Source organism: Melospiza melodia, chromosome 6 (genome assembly GCF_035770615.1).
Source record: "Melospiza melodia melodia isolate bMelMel2 chromosome 6, bMelMel2.pri, whole genome shotgun sequence".
Lineage (NCBI taxonomy): Eukaryota > Metazoa > Chordata > Aves > Passeriformes > Passerellidae > Melospiza > Melospiza melodia.
The window spans coordinates 75,967,272-75,989,251 of record NC_086199.1 but is presented as its reverse complement, the minus strand read 5'-3'; the positions used below and the strand labels follow the sequence as shown (position 1 = coordinate 75,989,251).

The following is a 21,980-nucleotide window of genomic DNA, read 5'->3' as shown; positions in this document are numbered from 1 at the left end:
GAGATCAGGGAAGATAAGGAGGCAATATTAGGAGAGATAGAATGGGGGTGGAAAGGTGTCAGCAGTGAAGCTTGCTTAAAAAATTGAGACATTCATGGGGAAAATAGAAGTAAAGCAATTTCTGGCAGGCCCTCCAAGGGTTAACTGAGACCTTGGCTGAGATGGTAGCAGTGAACCTTTGGTCGCTGACTCTGGTGCAGTTGCTCTGTGTGTTTGCTGTGGCTGAGATCCAGAAGGACAGTGGAGAGCAGAAAGGCTCAGCCTCACCCAAGGAGAGGCAGCTGTCAGAGTGCTGCCCTGGGCAGGAGCCAGGTACAGGTGCTGTGTGGGGGCTCTGAGGAAGTCAGGTCTTCCAGGGCCCAATGTACTGGAGCTAAGCTATCCATACACATGGCTCGTTCTGTGTTTAAAACCTCTCTTGCACTGTGCTGCATTGAGATTAAAATGTACTTCTTTGGTTTAGGAAGGCTGTCTGGTGGCTGTGTTAGCTGTTGGTCACACACACCTGGGCTGAGAACGACTGGCATCTGAAACCCCTTGGACTTGCTGGAGGCAGCCTGGTCTACCTGCGGATGTTGTGAATTTGGAGCTGGCCAAAGAGTGGGAGAGCTCCAGGATCCCTCCCCGGAAAAGGTAAGGTCTGGAGGCTAAAAGTGGTGGAACTGCAGTTCTAGACCAGAAAAACAGAGCAGTTGTCTGAGTACAGAGCTGACTGCATTGTAGATGGGACCTTTGAAATTTGAATATGTAGAGTGCAAAGTTATTTCCATTGGTTTAAACCCCAAGTTGTTTTCTGGAGGTATATGATTGCCATTTGCACACATCACCCTTGATTTCTGTCTGCTGTGAGTCACATCATTCTGATTGCTTGTAATTTATACAGCCAAACTTTTCAGTATTATTGTCTCTTTAAAACCTCACACTCTGGTAGCCTTAGGCAGTTAATCAGGACAGTGGAGCAGTTTCTCTGAGCTAAACCAGAGCAGTAGGTAAAGAGCAAAGGGTTCCTCTCTCCTGTGAAAGCACAGGTGTGAGTTGGATGATGAGGAATCTATTCCTGGCCCTAGCAAGTACTGCAGTCTCTGCACCTGATTCACCAGTGTGTTACTCTAGTAATCTTCTTAGCCTCATCTTGCCACTCTCCTGTATGCTGTGGCAATCAGTTACACTTCCACGTAGTGCGTGTAAAATGCTATCAATTTGGAAGGGTGATTTATATCCCAGAGCAAAACTTTATAGTGATTCTGGTTAGTGGGGTGGATGTTGTGGGACCAGAACAATTTCCAGACCCTGCAGCATTTTTGACAGGCTCTTTGTGTCAGCAGTATGTGGCATAGTTCAGGCTACAGTATTGTTTTGCATATTGTGGATCAGCTTTCCTGGGTAGGTTGTGCACAGTACTTTATTTCTAGCTGGGAACTCACTTTGAATATCTGCATGCTGCATGTATAAACTTCAGATACATGTAGCATGGTCATCCCTCAGTCTGTCCTGTCTCACGTGTCTCATTACCTTCTCCTAGTTGTAGTGCTCAGGAGATCCTGTGTTGGGCTTTTCTGTTGTCCCACTCCTCTGGGTATTCTTGCTGATAGACCCCTGATCCTCTCTGAGGCTGGGAAACAGACCCAGTCAGCTGCTGAAGGAAAGCAGAAGACTTAATTGTGGCAGTGCTAACAGTGTGGATAAGCAAGGGTCAGCTCCTGCCTAGAGCTCCAGCTGTGATTGTGCTGCCCATTGTGCACCTGACTACAGGGCTTCAGTTGGTCACCAAGTGTCATCTTTTGAGTGGCCAAGTCCAGACCAGTGCTGCAATGTCATAACAAAGCAGGTGTCAGCAGCTTCCTGAGAAGGCAGCTGGTGATGGAATGAGCTTTGTATGAGTCCAGCTGTTATGTCAGTGATGCAGCCATGAGTATTTCTGAAGAAAGCTGTGTCTGGCAAGTGCTCTGGTGTGTGGTACTATTGCTGTGTGTAGAGCAAATGCTGCTTCTTGCTGTCCTCAAGAACCATCAAATGTAGTGTAGAAGTCTCCTATTACTGTTAAAACAAAAACCGAGCACCGCATGGGCACAAGAAAACATAGATCCATTGGCAGCAGAACAAGACTATGAATTATTCATTCCTCCAATACCTCCTGTAGGTTCCATCTACTCAGGCTGTTCAGGATGCTGTCTGTTGGAGATGTAGACAGATCTGCTTTCAAAGCCATGGGGACAAGACCCTGCAGACTGTCATCACCACTCTTGAGCCTGTCCTTCATTAGACTGGCTTGGGCATTGTTGTCACATCCTTGAGGACACAGAAGTAACCTCTTATCATCCCATGGGCTATTGGTAGGAATACTTGGAACACCAATGGACTTGGAACACGTCTGGTAATGCCAGCTTGGAATTGTCTCTGAGGTGAGGGCAATGAGTTAGGAGCAAGATGGAAGCCCTGGCTGCTCTGGCCCCTTTTGCAAAAGGGAGGTGAGAGAGCCACATCTTTTATGTAGCATTGCTTTGGTTTCTGTACGAGAATTTAGACTATGTCAGTTTGTTCCTAGCTCCATCTTGCTGAGAAGCCTAAGTATTCTCTGTTAAAAGTTCCTTGAGCACAGGCAGGATTTCTCTGTTCATGCAGAGAGTGCTCTAGTGAAGATGAGTGTATTTAAATGGCTGTTTGGGAACATCTGTAACACATAGTTTTTCTCAACTCATTTATTAGTAGGCATTTGTCTATGTAATGATTGTCAGCTGGCAGTTGAATTTGAGAGGCATTCAGAGATTTACAGAGCTGCAGAGGCTCAATTCTCCTCCATCTCTTCCATGAACTGCTGTGGGCTCAGGTAAGAGGTGCCCACTGTGAGAGAAGGTGTTGCTGAAGGTTTGTTCAGAGGCTGTTCTTCAGCACAGAATGCACATACTTAGATGCAGAGAGGTTGTAACTATTTTTTTGCTTTTTCCTTCCCACTGGTTGGCATGAAGATTCCTTCAGGCCATTTCACATACCCAGGCTACACTGTCCATGCCATATTACAGATTCTTTAGCATTTCCCCCCATTTTCCTTCTGCATCTCTCAGAGTTGCTCTTAGCTATTAGGCTTTTGATGAGATGTATTCTGATTTTTAGTGTGGGGAAAGCTACCTGTAAATAGCAACAGCTGTAGAAATTATGTTCTTCTTAAAACAGAAGTTCAACCTTTGCATTTACAGCTGTCTTGTAATGTGCCCTACTGCATTTTGCGAGCACTTCTAATGTTCCTAAAGAGCTTCTTGGAAAGGAAGGAAATGTTACTTCTGTCAAAACAAGACACTGTAGCTTGTGTTCAGAGCAGTTTTCAGCTTCTCATTATGTCAGCCAGCTGGATATGCCCTAGAGTGAGTCACCTCTGGAGCTGTTCTAGTCCAGATGCTGAGGGAAATTCTGGAGGCTAAGATAAAATCCCAGACCACATTTGAAGAGTCCTCACTAAAAAAAGTGGTGGAAGCATGCTGAGGGGAATGACTGCCCTGCTGGCTTGAGAGGCTGAGTAGGTTTCACAAAGAGCTGTCAAGGAAGAAAGGGTTGCTTCTGAAGAAGGTAAAATGTGTTTGCCGTCCTATGGTCTTGACCAAAGTAAAAAGGCAACAAACTGGAAGCACACCTTTTCTTTGTTTGTTTTTCATCAGTGAAAGAAGTAGACAAACAGAGCTTGCAGTGGATTTGTGGTTTCCATAGTGATGTAGCTATGGAAGCTTTTGTGCAGCTGAGCTTTGCCCTCACTGTGCAATCACACTTGAAAGCTATGAGTGTTCAGCTTTCCTGCCAGGGAAATGCAAGTATGTATCAAACATGGAACTGGCTGAAAATGCAGCTGCATTTTCATGAATTTTTCATTTGCTGTGTTACCTGAATATGTAGATGTTTAGAAGCTCAGCTCATTTCTCCTTTATCTGTTGTTCTGCATTCAGCTATATTGATACCCCAGTTCTTGCTGCGCCAGGCAGGGATATATTGACCTCTGTCCTTTGCTTTCTGTCATGTGTATATATGCACACGTCCCACAACACTGGTGCCTGTGACTCCAGCCACACTGATATCAAACATGCACTGGTCAGGAAATGTATGTGTAACTCTTTTGGGGCATGGTAACTGGTCAAACATCACCCTGTGAAACCTGGCAGGGGAACTTCATAGACATCAATTCACTTGTCCCTGTATCTGACATTACATCGTGCTTTATTTTAATGGGCATTTTGAGAGTGTTTTAATAGTCAAAATACATGATCCTTTGGGAATTTTTGCCTGTGGAGAGAGCTGTTTCTGACTGTGAATGGATGATTAATTCTGACTTTCAAAACAAGTTGGAGGTGGAATTTTTCAGCATCTCAGTGATGAGATTACCAGTAGGTCCTAGAGATAGGAGAAGGAAAATGCTCAATGTGAATGTTGCATGCACACATCAGGCAGTCATGCACATACTAGTGTTGCACACACACTTGCATTGTCCAGTCTTCGTGGTTCACAGGCATTTGTGCCTCATCTTTTTCTTTTTTATTTGTACTGCTGCTGGATGCTTTCTTACTGTCTCCCTGAACAAATCTTCCTTTCCTTCAGCATTTGTTTTGCTTGTCTAAGGGATGTAATGGGTCGTCTGTTCCCTTTATAGAAAGGAATGTTAATTATTTTCAGAAGGCTAATTAGGTTGCTAATGAGAAACTCTACTGAAGAAATATTTCCTTTAATTACTCACTCTGAAGTCCTGTACAGAGAAGCTTATTGAATATGCTGTTAAATACAAATGCTTGTATCTGACTTAAAAATGCACCTTCAGGCTCCCTGAAAGAAACATTTTGGTAAACTTGGGAATCCATGCGACACAGATGACTGAGCAAATGAGACTGGTGCTAAGAGAATCTCAGTTGTGCAGCTTTTTTTGACTGCACCTTAATTTGGTACTTCTGCGAGTGACTGGATGCAGTTGCTCTTTTTATTTCAGTTTTTCTCATGACTTTTGTCAGTATAGGTAACTATTTGTGCTACCTGACAGCCCAATCTATAATTAGACGCAGCCTTCACACCAAACAGTTTAGCCTAATCAGCCAGATGGCAGTCAGAAGCACTGAGAGGTGGAGTGACATGTCCAAGGTCACGCTGCAGATCATGGCAAACCTAGTAATAAAGCAGAGGTTTCATCAGTCCTCTGTTAGTTCACTGCACTATTTGCCCCTTATGCCTCTTGGGGCCAGCATAGTTCATTACAAGACTTGCAGCAGTTTGCGTATTTCTTCGTGAGGCAGCACAGCTGCTCAACAGCCCCATTTATGCAGCCACCTTGGCACTGTCTTAGGAAGGTCCTTTTGCTTCTCCATCTGAGTCCTGCCTTCTACTTGCTTCACTTCCTTGTTGTAGTGATACCGAAATCCAACAGAAAATAAACTTTCTAACACACTTTGAAATATTAGAAAGCAGGCATTCTTTACTACAGTGCTGGACACTTTAGGAGGATATCTCCTCTAATTGAATGTGTGTCATGAAACTTTACCATAGGGTATTTATTCTATCATGATTATACTTTCATTACAATATACTTCCTAACTAATACATAAACATCACTTTCCCTAGAACTAATTTGCATTCATCTGCCTCCAACTGGAAGACCTTTTATGGTCCTGGAGGGTCACCTAAAGGGATCCCTGGTTACTGAGTGCCCCAAAATGACTATTCCTTGAACTTTTCTTTCGGCATGCATGTTGCTTCTTGTTACATAACTTGCCAAAACCCCACGTATATTCCTAATTTTCTATTTATCCACTAGTTCCAGCTACATTTATCATCATGTGTGCATACTTTTACATTCTTTCATCTTTTCTTGCTAGTTAGTCTTTAAGTTCTATCTAGCAACTTTGGGAGGAACTAAAAATTTTTATTCTTTGTATTATCTATCGGTCTCAATGCTTTTTAGAATTGCTTTGGGAGAGCTACTGTAGTCTGGTGGATATTTTAGTTTTAGTACTCACAGGATGAAATTTGGAGCAGATCTCTTAAGATTCCCTGCTTTTTGACTCCTGAGCCTTCATGCAGCTCTGTAGAAGAGCTTCACTTTTTTTCAGCATCTTCTAATGTCCGGTCTGCTCTTAGCCAGACTTTTGGAACTTTTTACATGCCATGGCTGTAGTAGGGAAAATCTGAGAGAAGGCTGCTAAATGGGGGCTGCTTCCATGCATAAGAAGATGCTCCTTATTCTTTTATATACTGGTTGTTGTAAACTCAGCAGGAGAAGGAAGGAAGATCTGTCAATGCTGTGAATGCAGTGCAAAACTTTGCATCTTGTACTGTGCTGCAGAGTATCTAAATGCAGGTGATTCAGAAGAATGACTTAGATATAGGAAATACCGAAGAAAACTACTATCAGCATGAGATATCAAAAGTCACCCTCCGTTTCTTTTTAGGCACAGACATACACTGCTAAAACTTCTATCTGTGTGCCATCATGCATGCAGCACTGCCTTGGCTGAGGCACATTTATTTAAAAGTTCACTTTGCATATATAATATTGAAGTTTGCATATCTTTACAGATGTGGGAACTGTCAGAGACAGTGAAGATAAGTGAAGCGAGTTGCTTAGCTGCAGTGTAATCTGGCTTCTAAGTTTGTATGAGCCTATGCAAAACAAGCACACTTGAAAATGTTAGTACTTTGAGCACCTTGACATTGCAATGAACTGTTGTGCAGATAGTGCTGTTTGGTCTGTGTGTAATGTGGTGGGTTTGTTGTTGCATGTATCAAGACTAGTTATATTATGAAATGATATTTATGTTGTTTTAGCAGGAGACAAAAACTTACATTCTTTCTCCTTCTACCAAGAGTGTGTTGCTTAATATCTAGTGATTGTTGTAGAAGTCCTGATATGCTGCAGGTTTCTGTACATCTAAAAAAGAATGGATAGTTGACCAGTGTGTCTCCAGGACTGCCAATAGTGGATGCACAATACAGGAACGAAAATGACAACTCCTAAGCATCTTACATAAACATGGACAAGAAAACATATGGTGCCTCTCTGCTTCTATTTGCTATGGGCCACCTGATGCTCCAGATTTTAAATATGGTTTAAAAAGAATTTAACATTTGGGACTTTTGAAGAGGGTTATTTTTGGTATCCAGTGTGAGCAGTATGAAACCATTTTACTTAAAACTGAGGAATTCTTTTCTAGTCTTAATACAAGTCAGTTCCCAAGACACAGATGAGAAATGGCATCTTTGTTAAACTGGCATTTTGCCCAGAGGCACGACGTGCCTATTGTTGCCCAGAATGGAAAGCAAGATAAAGAAAAACATCTTGTTTGATAAGACCTGAAATTACCCTATATAACTTAAAGTATAGAGGTTAATAAATCAGTGTTGTATGTGCTTTAAGCACCTCTAAGTAGGTACTGGAAAGATGTAGGAAAGATAGCATCAGGAACGATCAAACTCTACTTTTGTCTTCAGAATGTGCCCATCTCTAGCTGCCTTTACAGGCTCTAGTAACTACAAATGGGAACCTGTAAGGAAACAAACCTTGTAAGGTACCTTTGTTAAGTGCCTGAAATTCATTCATTAATTTGCACCTCTGTATGCATGCGTGTATGAAATGTTTATACAAAATCCAACATTTAGTAAAACCATGTCATGCAAATAATTAATTTGTTAGAATGGTATCATGGTGCAGTAATGGTGTAATGCAGATTACTGGAGGTGAACAAACAAGTCACTATCAGAAGTGCATTTCGGTCAGTGAGAGCTCAGTGTCTGCTCAAAGGAGGGATCAGTTCCTCACTGCTTAAATAACAACTGCTAAATAACAGTGCCTCCTAAAATAACAACCAGTTGTTTGGTTGTTATCTTTAAACTTTTCTTGAGATGGTAGAATGAAAGCTGAAAACATAAGTTGGGTATTAAGGGCACCACAAATGAAGATCTGTGCAGAAAAGTGTGACCCTGGGAGAGCCCTGCCAGTTTGGGAGCTCTGTGGCCAGTCATTAATGGGGCAGGACACACTTGTGGGATTCAGCCAGCTCAGCTTCGCCAAGGGCAAGTTCTGGCTGATCAACCACCCGTGGCTTTCTGTGATGGAGCGACTTCATCAGTGGAAGGGTGCAAATGTAATTTTGCAACAAATGGCGTTCCTCAGGGGTCTGTGGCTGGGACCCTCTGCCCTCATAAGACTCTGCTTGGAGTGCTGCATCCAGCTCTGGGGTCCCCAGCACAGGAAGGACATCAACCTGTTGGAATGAGTCCAGGGAAGACCACCAAGTTGACTAAAGGGCTGGAGCACCTATCCTGTGCAGACAGACTAAGACAGCCGGCGTGTTCAGCCCAGGCAGCAGAAGTTTCTGAGAGAGAAACCTTACAGCACCTTCTGGTACCTAAAGAGGGCTACAAGAGAGTGCGACAGGGGATTTTTATGAGGGCATTTAGTGATAGGCCAAGGAGTGATGGCTTTAAACTGAAAGAGAGTAAGTTTAGACTGGATATTAGGAAGAACTTTTTTACTGTGAGAGCGGGTGAGGGATTGGAACAGGTTTCCCAGAGAATTTGTGGATGCTCCATCCCTGGAAGCATTCAAGGCTAGGTTGGATGGGGCCCTGAGCACCCTGGAGGAAGGTGTCCCTGCCCATGGCAGGCTGGCTGGAACAGGATTGATCTTTGGGGTCCCTCCCAACTCAAACTATTCTGAGATTCTCTTATTTTTGTCTCCCCTGTCTAAATGCAAAAGCACAATTACATGTTAGCTGGGTAAAACCTTAGGTTACAGTTCAGTGGAAGGAGGCCAGTTAAATTATCCATCCATTGAAAAGCCTCTACTGTGGATGAGACTCCAGGATGGCAGGTTTGCCTCCATGTTGCAGATAATGACACAGCCATAGTTGTTTTCTTTTCTGGTTGTACTTGACAGGCCCCATGGGGAAAATGAGTCTTTCCAACCAGGTGCAGAGTTCAATAAATGTCCTCTGACAAGCTGACAGAAATTAGTGGAAGCTCGGTACTTGGCAAAAGTGAAACTAAGTATAGGAGTTGTTAAGAACGAACTGAACCTCATGGCTGGGAAGTTGTGGTCTTACCATTTCCTTTTACATGCTCCCATCTGGTGTAAATGGCTCTTTAAATGTTTCTGCTGAGGGTATCCTGTGTTTCATAGCATTCAGCTACTAGGCTGCTATGAGACTTGAAAAATAAGCCTCTTCTGGAAACCAGGTGAAGTCTGTTCAGCTCAATATTCCCTTTTCTAAGGAGAGGTGATAGGCTTTACTGAGTCAGCTGATATTGACAGGGAGATGGAAGTGGGCCAGTAAAATTACATATACTCAAGCCATCTTCGGGCTTGAAGCTGTTTGAAGTTGAGTATCATGTTTCTGTCTCTGATCTGACCAAAGCAGTAAGATCAAAGTTACTGAAAACATAGTCTGGATCTGCAGTAGCTTATCCTTCCTGCCATGAGCCTTTTCTTGTGGAGCCTGCAGTGGGGAAAGATTGTGCATCACAACCCCTGCTGGATGGAGACACTGGGCCACCAACTCCTCCTTCTTCATGCTTGTGTCTTCACATGTTCCTAAATCACCTGCATGACCATCAAAAATACTTTTGTAAAGGGAATTCAGGGTCAGTGAAAGGTACTATCTGGATTGTCCAGAGAAACATCAGTACTTTTGTAAAGGAAAGAGAAGCTCTGATAGTGAGAACATGAACTTTCTGCATTATGCATCAACTTGAGTTATCTATTCTGGAAAGAGCATCTTCCAGAGGCAAGTAAAAGAATACATTGTTATCTTGTCTCTCTTCTGGGATGGCCAAGGATCTTGGCCAGTCAGTGCCTATGTTTCAATTATGAGATTGTATTGTCAGTCACTGGGAATTAAATTAATAGGTACAAAGAGCTGTGTGTGTTTTGGAACATTTTCTTTTCTGAAGCATGTAAAACTGAATAAATACAAATACACAAGCAAGAAAATCGCTCTGTCTTCTACTGCAGTAGCTGTGTGTGTGGACTCAAATTCAAGTCCCCTGTCCATTGTGCTTTGACCTTTTGCACCTGTACCATCTTTCTGCAGCTGAGAATGGAAAATGTCTTCTGTGCTGACTGACAGTTGAGTGAAGAGGTGAGTAGTATTTTTACATCCTTGCTGAGTTTAGGATTAGAGTTAGCAGTTCATAAGGATTTTCTTTTCTAAGGTGGACACTTAATTCCTTTTTCAGGTGTTGAGATGTAGGTGGTAGTAACACAGTGCAGTTACATTCCATGAATCCTGAAGCAGATGCATGTTAGCTGCTACTCGCAAGAAATGTTTAGAATTTTTCAGAAGGCTGAATGTGTAGACTGGATCTCAGAAAAGGGGTGTGAGTTGGGTCTCAACCATAAACTGATACATCTGTGTCTGAAGCTGTGGTATTGCTTTATTTCATGATCTGGGCTTGCTGTACCATGAAAGGTAAATTCCTGGACTTCAAGCATTTAGAATATTCTGAAGCAGCCCTGTGCACATACATACAGACCTTTCTTTCTTAAGGAACCCAAAGTGTTACACTTAGGTTGACTAATAAATACAGATTGAAAATTCTTTCCAGTATTCAGCAATGAATCTGTTGGTTTTATTGTGGAGACTGTTCAGTAGGACACGGTCATTTGGACGCACTGCAGTCACAACAGGAAATGTGGAAGAAGGGTATAAACATAATATTAAATTGATCTATTTTCAGAGAGGCTCTGTGAAGCTGTGATAAATGATTGCTAGTTTGAAGGTACGCTAAATCCAATAGTAGTGTATTGTTTGTAAAAGCTCACCGTAGTACAAAAGTGCACACAGTCAGAAGAGGCAGTTTTATGGAAAAAGATCCATCCCCTTCAAGTAGAGGGGAAAAGAGGACAAATCAGTAAATAAAATAGTACAATATATGCAGGCGTCTCTATATCTTTCTATATCTATACAACTGTAGATAGAATTCAAATTTATGTAGATATAGCAGGTTGATTTCCCGTCTTTAAAGTGGATATCTATGGTCCAGTCCAAACTAGAGAACAGTCTAGTGTTGTGTGATATGGGAGAGAGGCAATAAGAAACTCAGAAACAGCAGGAAAAGAACCAAGGTGGCGTCGGGTCTAGTGTGAGGATTGCCGAGACATCCTTGTGACCAGCTCCCTGGCACTGTACTTGAGTGCACGGTTTGATGCGAAGGGGCCCGGCTTGGAGGAGCTTCCTGGTCAGGCACTTGCCCATCAGGGAACTCTTAAGTGCTCAGACCTGGGCCTGAAGTCACGGTGTGTGAACCTGTGTCACTTTCTGAAAACTGGGTTCTAGGAACTCAGGTCTGCTCTCACTGCAGAGAAAGAAGTCAACTGTCCAGGTTAAGATAACTGTGAATCCAGCAGCTAAGCACCCAGAACTGAAGGATGGCTGATAAAGATTTTGAGTCGATTGTGCTCCCTGAACGTGCCATCTCCTTGAAGACAGAACTTCCATAATGCTGGCTCCCTCCTCTTCAGTGTTGATGGGAAGCTCTGCCTACTCCTACAGGAGAGTCCTGGCATCCAAGTCTCTGCTTTGTACTGGGGCCACATCAGGGGCACCTGGGCTCTTGCTGGGTGTTTTTGAAAACTACTTTTGAGAAGTAGTATCAGCAAATGTTGGGAACTCAGGGCAGCTTTTCCAAACAGGGAATGGTAGCAGGTAATGCACAAGAGCCTTACAGCAACAGGCTTGGAGAAGAACATGACCTTGCCTGAAGGAGATGCTGGGGAGATTTGGGCTCAATACTTGTAAATGTCAAGTTTGGATTCCGTAATTTTTCATAGTATCTTTCAAGTCTGCTACTTGCATGACTCTTGGGGGTCTTAACTTCTGTCAGGTACAACGAAAACATTTCTATTGGTCTCTGTAAGTAAAGAGCTACTGCCTTAATCTGTTCTCAAACTGGAGTGGTCACTGTGAGCTAAGGTGTGTTCATGTAACGTTTCCTGCTGTGTGTGCGGCAGGACATGGAAAGTCTCCACTTGCTGCACTTCTACAGGAATTCATGAGATCACCTTAGTCAGAAAGCTATTCTTTAAACAATGCCTTCAATATTTTCTCTTTGTCCTCTGAGAAGTCAACCTCCCTCTACACTCCCTCCCAAGAAATCCCTACCTTTCTCCTTTCTGTTGTGAAATGGTACCTTCTGGGCAGCCCACACACAGGCATTACCACTAAGAACTACACTTCCCCATCCCTTTGGGTTAGGCTGGTAATTGGATTTATTTAATCTCCTTTTGGCGTCATGGTTTTTTACTGAATCCCAACTCCCTTTGGACCAGATTTGAAAGATAGACAGGGATCAGAGGCTGCCAGCAGGTACAAAGTGAACTGGGCAAAGGAACAAGAAAACAAGGAGTGGCAGGGAAATGATGTGCCTTCTATGAGAAAGGAGCTAGAGACAAAAATGAGGGGAAAATGCAGATAAGAAATAGACTGTGCTTTCTTACCCCGCAATGTGTGGAAGGGAGACAATGTTCATCCTGATGGAAAAAAGTAGCAAAAACAGATGACTCAGAACTGACCAAAATCCAAGGGCTCCAGATCCTTTTTGAAAGCACTGAGAGTCTGTATTTGGAGACATCTGTGGCATGCTTTTAGCTTCATTGCAGGGCTTGATTAATCGATCTGCTGGAGCTCTTCTACACTTCAGTACAGTTGAAATCCTATTTTCTGAGCCACAGTTAATTGAGGCTCTCAGTTACCTGAAGGATGAATATCTCCTCAGAGTTATGACTTCAGCACATAAGTACCACTAAGACTTTACTGTATAAATCTTTAAACACTGATGAACTAATGTCTTGGGGCCAAATTTAGTACATAGTGTTCTGTACACATCTAGTGTTCTGTAAATCTTCACTTCTAATGGTGTGTGATACCTCTGTGAAAATACTGAAGCCAGATTTGCAGCATATTCATTCAATGTTGTCCATGGTTGCAAAGGTATGCTTGTTAGGTGTTTAGTCACAGGGAAAATGCAAAATAAGAAGAATTACAGTTAAACTGGTATTGTCCAAAAATGCATGTCAAGTTTCACCAACACGTTCTCATATCTACTGTAATCCTTGCTAAAGCAGAAAAACAGATGTGCATCTGATTCTCCCAGTCTGAAGAAAGAACAGAGTAGCTACAATGATGTGCCAGTGAAAGTAATTTAAAAGTAACGAGAAACAGTTATTTTTATGTAAGTACTGTTTGGGTAGTAAGGATCTGAGGAAGGAGGACATTAGCAGTACAGCTCATGGGCAGGGAGAGGAAAGTACCCTTTACTTCAGCCTGGCCCACTGCTCGTGGTCCTGTTGTTTGGAGAGACTAAAGTGTCCTACTGTGTGTGTGTCTCCTTTGCACTTCTTCAAATTTAAGAGTAATTATCCTATATAACATAGGGTTATAGATCCCTAAGGCATTCCTTAGAAATATGAACATGCATGTTATAGAACTAAATATTAGTAAATATTAATTTTTAAAATAATACTGTGCTGTAGCTTTTTAACTTGCTGAAGTAACTAGGCATTATGAGTATGAAACATGCTGCAGTAGTTCAAGTTTACCTGCAGTGGATCAATTAGCTGACAGAATTCATAGACTCAGAATTCATTAGGGGAATTGTCTCATGGAGGTTTTTGTTTGTGTTTTTCTTTTATTAGCACTTCAGAGTTAATTCAGAGTTTCTTGAGGAGGTCTCATTACACTCAACCAGAGCATCTAAATAATTTGGCTGGATTAAAAGGAATAAAGACAATCTGTAAGAGACCTTTGTTAAAGCACAGTTTGGCTTGGTAGCAGGGAAATGGGCAGGAAGCCACTGCAAAGGGGAGCTTTGAAAAAAAATGAGCCAGGCAGTGCTAAGAACCTAATCAGGCATGAACACGACATCCACTGAGGTCTCCCCTGCAGTGCTTGTGTGAGACAAATCTACCATTATTCCTTGGTCTACCATCAGTCCATCTTCTGATCCCTTCGCTCCTGCCTGCCAAGGCTGCATCACCTGCAAAGCTGAATGTGAATATGGAAGTGCTCCTCTTGAGTGCTCCTCACACGAAGTGGGGCAGTCTGTAAGTCCTTTCTCCTTACTTGGCCTGGTGCATCAGTTTTATCTGTATCTTACCTCAACCCAGGTGATTATTAATATCCATTTCAGAGCTGAAATTATAAAATATTAAAGTGTAATCTTGGTGCTTTCTTGCAGCCATAAGTTAAAGTCATGCCCTGATCACAGAATGTTGGGACAGGTTGGGAGGGACCATAGTAGGTCATCTGGTCAAGCAACCTCCCTGCTCAAGCAGGGTCATCCTAGAGCACATGGCACAGCATTGCATCCAGACAGTTCTTGAATATCTCCAGTGAGGGAGATTCCACAACCTCTCTGGGCAATCTGTCCAACGCTTGATCACTCACAGAGTAGAGAAATTCTTCCTCATATTCAGGTGGAACTTCATGCCTCTGTTTCTGCCCATTTTCTCTTGTCCTTACGTGGAGTTACTCTTCCCCAGGTGCAGGACCCTGCATTTGTCTTGAATTTCAGGCAGTTCTTCTCTGCTCCTCTCTCCAGCCTGTCAAGATCCTTCTGAAGGGCTGTGCAGCACTAGAGAGGAGCACTACTCCTCTCAGCTTTGTGTCCTCGTTGAGCTTCTTGCTGCAACCAGATTTCTATAGAGAAACCCAGTCCTTTATATACTTTCCCTTGCTAGGTCTGTGCTTGTTTCCTGTAGGTGGAGTGGGTTCTTGGTTGGCCCCTGCATTGCCAGCAGAGTTATGCACATGCAGGGCAGGCAAGGAAAGGACTGAGTTTTCCTTGGAGGTCCATGTGTGGTTTCCACAGACTTTCCTTCTTTTTTTTTTTTTTTTTTTTTTTTTCTCAGCAAGCTGGAAAAGAAAGTCCTGCTAGAGAGAGAAGGAAAGATTTTGCGCTGGCCTAGCTCAGGCTTCCTAATAACTTTGTATTAGAGGAACTATTTCTGTTTTAACTATTTGAAATATAATTTGCTGCTGATGGAAAGCATTTTCAAAACTTTGAATGTAGAAGCTCCCTATTTTCCCCCAAACAGCACAGTGCAAGCAGCCTCAATGCAAGCATGGTCATCCATGAGCAGTCTCCAGGCATTGTTTGCTCTCTGCTGAGACAATTGCATAGCTGGCAGCTGTGTTGCTGATTTTCAGGAAGCTGTTGCCCATCCCATTATAAGGGCCTCAGTGATGAATGTCATTTGTTTTCCTGAGGAGACTGAATAGCTCCCATATGCTCAGAGCCTTTTGGTCAGTATTACTGTCACTCCATTAAAAGTTTTGCATCACCAAGTTCAATTATCTACTTAAGGCTTTTCACAAATCTGCATTTCTTACTGAATCCAGTCTTGGCCTTCTGTTTGAATGCTTCTCCCACTAATCTCATGCTCTTCAGCTTGATTCTTTTATCATGAATTGCTGCCCAATAAAACAACACTTTTCTCCTTTATGTCCCTCTTGAGACCTTCTTGTGCAATATTGCTTACCAGCACCAAATAATTTGGTGTGGCTGGGAAATACAATGCTTAGGAAAAGCTGCAGTTTTAATTGTTCTGTAAATGCTCAAGTGAGTTGTAACCATGAAATTGTACAGTCCCCAGCTTGTGCAGTGATGTGCTGTGGCTTGTGATAGCCCCCCTAAATGTATCCTCCATTCCCTTTATGTCTTACTATGTCCTTTTTGTTATATTTTGGATGAAATATTTTACAGGAGGAGCTGTGATTTGTGAGTTTGCTTAGTGCCTAGGACAGTGGAACCAGTTATGTTTGGGCTACCACAGATTGGCATCTGCCCTGTCTTCCTTGCTCCTAATCAGCAGGAAGTCTATGAGGACTCTTGCAAGCATATTGTAAGAAGGAGGTTAGGCTCAGAAGAGAGAGCAACAATCCCTTGGCAACTTAGTAAAATCTTTACAACAGTTTTCTTCTCTGGATAATGACATTGCATATTACAGAAACGTCACAGAATATTCTGAGGTGGAAGGGACCACAAGGATCCAGCTCTTAAGTGAATGGCCCATACAGGGATCCAACCCAGAACCCTGGCATTATTAGCATCATGCTCTAACCTGAGCTAATTACTGAGCTAATTACATTATTATTACATTTTACTTTGTTTCAGTTATTAAACTCACCTTAACTCATGAGTTTCACTCCCCCTCCCAGTTCTTCTTCCCATCCCACTGGAGAGCAGTGAGCAAGTGGCTGTCTGGTACTTAGTTGCTAGCTGGGTTTAAATCATGACACCTTCTCACTGCTTTCCCTGACTTCTGTACCTCTGATTTTTGACTTGTTCTTGAAATTATGTCAGAATGGAGTAATGATATGATGATTCAGAGTCCTAAGCTTATCAACTGTTGGCAAGCTAACCAAGTAACATTACATTGACAAACTCTCCTTGGTTTGCACTGCCCTTATTTATCAGTTTCTTATGGGTTGTGTGGATATACACCTCCTGCATATTTCTCATATGCCACCTCCTCTGCTGTCTTGCAGGGTTTCTTGGGATTGAATTGTTAAGAGACATGAGGCAATCTCTAGTGATTCTTTATTCTTTCACCTACACGCTCACTATGTGCTGTTGACCTTTCTCTGTAGCATGTAATGATGGCTCAGTGTCCTGTGTAAAATGGATTCTGCCATTAGAAAATGAGTTTTTGTTCAAGCACCCAAATCATATGAACTGTCAAGGCTTTGATTGTTTGTGTGTCTGGTCAAGAGAGGTGTGAACAGATCATGGATACAGCTCTGTCCTTTTCACTTTCAATATTCCCCTCTCCATATCTTCTTCATGTTTGTTATTATAGTTCTGTTTTTCCTTATAGAAGTTTCTCTTATCTCCTATCAGAATGTCAGTTGCTTGCTAATACTTTGTTCAGAGAGGCACTGTGTTTACAGGGCAGAGCAGGAACAGCCTCTTTCCAGATGGCATGGAGTGACTGTACATCAGATTAGTGTGGGCCTTTCCCTAGCACGTTGTGCCACGGAACTGACAAGTGCAGAGCAAGTTAAATAGTGCTTGGTAAAGAGTGCAGAGAAACTCAACTTGAAAGAGTAAGTTTCTAAGAAGAGAAAGGGTCAAATTCATCCTGTGGTTTAAATCTGCAAGGCTTCAGTAAAATTATGCTTATAATCACCTCATGTAATTGACTGTAGCATGGCAGACTTGTGAATCTCTGCAGAAAGTGTAAAAGCTAATTGTGATGAAACAACTCGGTGATAAGAAAATTATGCCTTTTCAAAAACTTCACCAATTTCTTTCTTTATAGACAATTAGAGTTTGTTCTCATTTCCTATTGATCATGAGTAACTACCCCTCTCTAGGCTCAGCTGTTCCTTTTTATTCTCCTCCTTTGTGCTTTGCTGTCCTGAACCAAATCTGAATGGATTTCAGTGGATCTTTTGTACTTTTTGACTTGGTATCAAGAAGTCTGACACCATAAGAAAATTATTTTACAAATGCTAGCCGTAATATGGATGAGTTCTTCAACAGGCAGAATAAAAGTTCAGCTGGATAATGAGTGTAAGGTATGGTGTCTTTAAGTGTAAAATCTTTGAATTTTCTCCTCCAGTTCCCTTGCTGTAGCTCCCAACAAAGATCAGTTTTAGACTACAGCAAACATTTTCAGTATCAAGACTGAAGACAACAGCTGGAAAGGCCCAGTTTTAGAATGCTGTGTTCAATTAATCTATTCCACAGTAGAATCAGAAAAGTAAGGTATAGTGCTGTTTCTTGAAAAGAGTAAACAGGTGATGTGTACTCCTTGTGGGATGACTATATTTTTCTGCTGACCTGCAACCAGTAAATCCTTTGGCAACCATGCTCCTGGCAAAGCCCTTGTACTTATCAACTCCCTCCTTATCACCAATGTAATACCAGCAGTGTCCTATTTTTCGGGCAGAGCAGTATATCTTGTTCAGGCCCATCCTGAGTCATGGAGCCCTGTAAGGTGCCACCTTTCCCCAGGACTTTAAATCTGCTGTGGTGAAAATGAGAGTCACTTCTTTCTCAGTTTTATCCATTGTCACAAGTTTGTGTGCTGCCATCTGGGGGACAAGGACTTGTGACATCCTTGTTGACTCCTCTCTCCCTCTCTCTCCCTCTTCCTTTCAGAGTGCTGCTGGGGTGAGTGCAGACGAATGGCTGCGGCAGAACCTCTGACCGCTTTCTCCCGATGGTACCTCTATGCCATCCACGGCTATTTCTGTGAGGTGATGTTCACAGCTGCCTGGGAGTTTGTGGTCAACTTCAACTGGAAGTTCCCCGGTGTTACCAGTGTGTGGGCACTCTTCATCTACGGCACCTCCATCCTCATTGTGGAGAAGATGTATCTGTATCTCAAAGACAAGTGTAACATTTTAGTGCGCTGCTTCATTTACACGCTGTGGACATACCTCTGGGAGTTCACCACTGGCCTCATCCTACGCCAGTTCAATGCCTGCCCATGGGACTATTCCCAGTTTGATTTTGACTTCATGGGCCTGATCACCCTGGAGTATGCCATCCCATGGTTTTGTGCTTCTTTCATCATGGAGCAGCTGGTGATCAGAAACACCCTGCGCTTACGATTCGATGAGACTGCCGAGCCTGGGGCCCCCACCACGCCTGTTGCCTTGGCCAATGGCCACGTGAAGACAGATTGAGCAGCTGCTTAGAGCCATACTTAGCAATCTGAAAGAGCCCAGATCTCTACCACTGACAGCCAGCTCTGGCTCTGAGGTACTGCTCCTTGCTGTATAAGATTCATAACCCCATTTTTCTAGTGGGGGTATGCATGGGATATACCAGAAAAATTGGAACCAATAGATTTTCTATGGATTTTACTCTTTGGGCTCCAAGGACCAATATCAGTTACTTGTTAGTTAGGTTGTTTCTGATTTTAACTTATTACTGATGAAAGCAGTCCTTTTGCTTACACTTTAAAGTGGAGAAAGAAGAAAAAAGAAATGCTACGGTGGAAATGCATCCTATAAAACCCCACCTAATCAGTGGATGGGCATGGACACGCCAGCTGAGTTAGTGATTGGCTTACTCCATTAGGCAATATTCAGGTGCTTGCTTGCAACCAATACCTCCCGTGGGACCTGAGATGCTGCAGGAACAAGCAAAATCCATCTGCTGTTGAGAAGTACCTAAGACTGGCAGTCTGCTGGGGAGGTAGATGGTGTTCCCCTCACCAGGTCCCACTGGCCTCTCCCCAGGTTCTTTGTTGCACCATGAAATAATCTGGTGCTGGACATCTTGCTGAACTTATATGGATATTGTACTTTTTGAAATCTCAGTCCTGATACTTCTGATACTCAATAGAAATATTGTCTTTTTTTTTTTTTTTCTTCCTTCTTTTTTTTTCTTCCTTTTTTTTTCTAAAAAAAGGCCTTTTTTGCCAACTGAATTTTACCATAATCTGTGCTATCTGAATCTTGGCAAAAGGCGCAAGAAATAATGCAAGTCTTCCCATCTCCTTTGTCCCCCCAAAGCAGATCTTGCTGCAGATTCCAGCTCCCATCTCAGCCATGCAAACCTTGTAGAGACTATATAGCCCACAAGACTTTTCAGCCTTCCTTTCCAGGGATTCCTCTGTTTCTGGTGATGTCGATGACTTAGTCTGGCTGCAGCTCATTGTATTTGAAGGTCAAAACTTCCATGTGGCTAACCCAGGATTTGGTCCTCTGGCACTGACTGCCATGTTCCTTCAGCACTGGCAAACAACAACAAAACCAACAAAAAACAAAACACCTGTCTCTGAAAAGCCTGCACTTCTTCATGCTCTGCCTGTACGAGGCTTTGAGTTAGGGTGTGAGAGCAGCAGTGTAGAGGTGGAGTAGGAGGGACTGCTGTGGCTTCACTGTAGACCTGCCCGCACCAGGGACAGTTTGAAATTAAACCTGTTGGGAGCACTTACAGAGAACAAGGACACCTGTGGTGCAGGAAAGGTGTTTGATAGTGGCAGCCACAAGTTTGGAATTCCCTCTGTCAAGTCTTGGCCTTTGAAGTTAGCAAGAAACAGAGAGCTTCCAGCTGTCAGATGTCTCACTCCTGAACTGATTTATGGGGAAGGTTTGCCAGAGTTGTCCCATAAGTAAGGCCAGATTAATTTTTCTTTGTTCTTCCACCACAGTCAGCAGAGCTGTACCAGGGATAATTTGTCTTGAAATGCAAATCTGTTGTAGGATTCCACTCTTGGAAATAGTTGGGCCATTTCAATATATGTCCCTTGTTTCTGGTAGAGAGTGCTCAGCTATGAACCTGTTCTTGCCCTGGTGCAGCCATTCCTGAGAGGAAAAGCACTGCTGGACCTGTGAGTAGAATTGTTTCTTGGTTCTGCTGTTACAGGGCAGTGTCAATCCTTCTTTGTTATTACACAGAGAGCAATTATTTTATTCCTTCCCTTCCCCTTTTCATATGGCATTCATTGCTGGCAATGGACACATGAAAACTGTGATGGCAAGGAGTTAATTGAATATGCCCTGGATATGCAACGTATCCCAAATCACTGAGAATACTTAGGTGGGTATTTAGAGTTCCCTTTTTACAGTTCATTAAATTAAAAGAGAACAAACACTGAACAGATAGTTCTTTTGATGCTGTGATGCCAGTGTTATGAAATCAGAGGAACAGTATGTAGTTTATCTGCCTTGTTGGTCTTGGGAGTACAGACCTGGACAAAATAGTCACCTGAAACTGTACATGGAGGGGAAAAAAGGAGTTTTGTGTGGGGGATAATGTAGATGAGCTCTACTGGAGCAGAACAAGAATAACAAGATGCAGATGAGAGTTGGGATCACACCATTTTGGCCCTGGTTATGTCATGATCACCAAATGCAGTGTCTAAAGCTGGGTTGTCCTCTCACAGCATAGCTTAAATGTGGTGTTGTGCTGCCTCCTACACCACCCCCATATCATGTCAAACCCTCAGCTTTATAGAAAGATCCTTAGGATCCCTGCTTTCTCCTTAGCTGTTACAAAACTCTTTGGAAAGGTTAAAAAGAGTTGGCAGTATGGTGTGGAGGACTGGCTGTCTGCAGAGCTAACCTGGTGTGCAATAGCAGTTGTGTCTGTTATTGTCTGTACTTAAGAAAGTCCCGTATAAATGACATTTTGTTTGTATTTTGCTGAGTGATGTAATATTTAACTGCTCAAAATATGGAAGGGTTTCCCAGCAGCATCTAGTACCTTAGGGCATTGTTCTTACTGCCTGTGTCATTGAAACAGCTGTTGTAGTCTGCTTTCCACTGGTGTCTGACGTGTACCACCCAGCTACTGCATCTTCATAGAGTGGTAATTTATACCCAGAAGTGCACTTTACTTGCAGCTTGCACACCAGAAACAGAAAAGGACCTGGCAAATTCTTAAATAATTTAATTATGTATAATACCACATACCTAATGCAGCAGGAATAGCCAGACTTCTCCTTTCTGAGCAACGTGGCTGCTGTCAAAGCTTTGTCTTTTCTGCAAAATCTCCCTTTTTAATACATGTGATGCTTCTTATAACATCTTGCAGAACTGCCCAGAGCACGTTACCAGGATCTCAGTGGCAGCTCAGTGAGAGCTTGGGAGCTGGACTGAAGTTGAAGAGACATTTACATTAAGAAGAAGAAAAAACGCACAAGGCCTAACATTTGTTTGTATGTGTATCTTCCTCAGTAGATTAAAGTTGCCTGTTTTGAGTTCACCAGCAATAAAAAAAACCTTGTGATTTATCTACCTTGTCCTAACTGCAGCAAAGAGAAAGTGACCCTGATCTCTGCCTTTCTTTTCCAGGGGGTGGTGGGATATGGACTCCCCGATGTTCCAGTTTTGCATCTCTCTCTTACTTGTCTCATGTACAGTCCACCCTAAAGGATCTCAAAATGCGTGATAAATAAATACAGAGTCTGGTGTCCATCACACAAGAGGCAGTTCAAACATTACTGTGGTATCTGTTCATACTCCAAAGATCTTGCCAGAGGGGAATGTTTGATCTAC

The 21,980-nt window shown here is 42.8% G+C and overlaps 2 protein-coding genes across 4 annotated transcripts in view; both read left to right on the top strand.

The window, feature by feature from the left end:
* Window positions 1–492: 492 nt before the first annotated feature.
* TMEM229B (transmembrane protein 229B) lies at window positions 493–21,907 on the top strand. 3 transcript variants are annotated; one of them, XM_063159289.1, is made up of 3 exons: window positions 493–633; window positions 10,053–10,100; window positions 18,127–21,907. In XM_063159289.1, exon 3 carries the CDS (start codon window positions 18,153–18,155, stop codon window positions 18,654–18,656), a length of 504 nt encoding a protein of 167 aa, XP_063015359.1. In that variant the 5' UTR covers window positions 493–633; window positions 10,053–10,100; window positions 18,127–18,152; the 3' UTR covers window positions 18,657–21,907. The 3 variants fall into 3 exon arrangements, 2 of the variants coding, with proteins under 2 accessions (XP_063015359.1, XP_063015358.1); XR_010028102.1 differs by lacking the exon at window positions 10,053–10,100 and having other exon boundaries at window positions 494–633; window positions 18,127–20,520; window positions 21,517–21,907; XM_063159288.1 differs by lacking the exon at window positions 10,053–10,100 and having other exon boundaries at window positions 494–633.
* RAD51B (RAD51 paralog B) overlaps window positions 519–21,980 on the top strand; it is a 385,935-nt gene continuing 364,473 nt past the window's right edge. Inside the window, exon 1 of the mRNA XM_063159287.1 lies at window positions 519–633. The gene's annotated coding sequence lies outside the window, so the exon portion shown is untranslated. The remainder of the gene's footprint in view (window positions 634–21,980) is intronic.

Coding starts and splice junctions, on each gene's coding strand:
- TMEM229B (XM_063159289.1), top strand. CDS start 18,153: ATGGCTGCGGCAGAACCTCTGACCGCTTTCTCCCGATGGTACCTCTAT.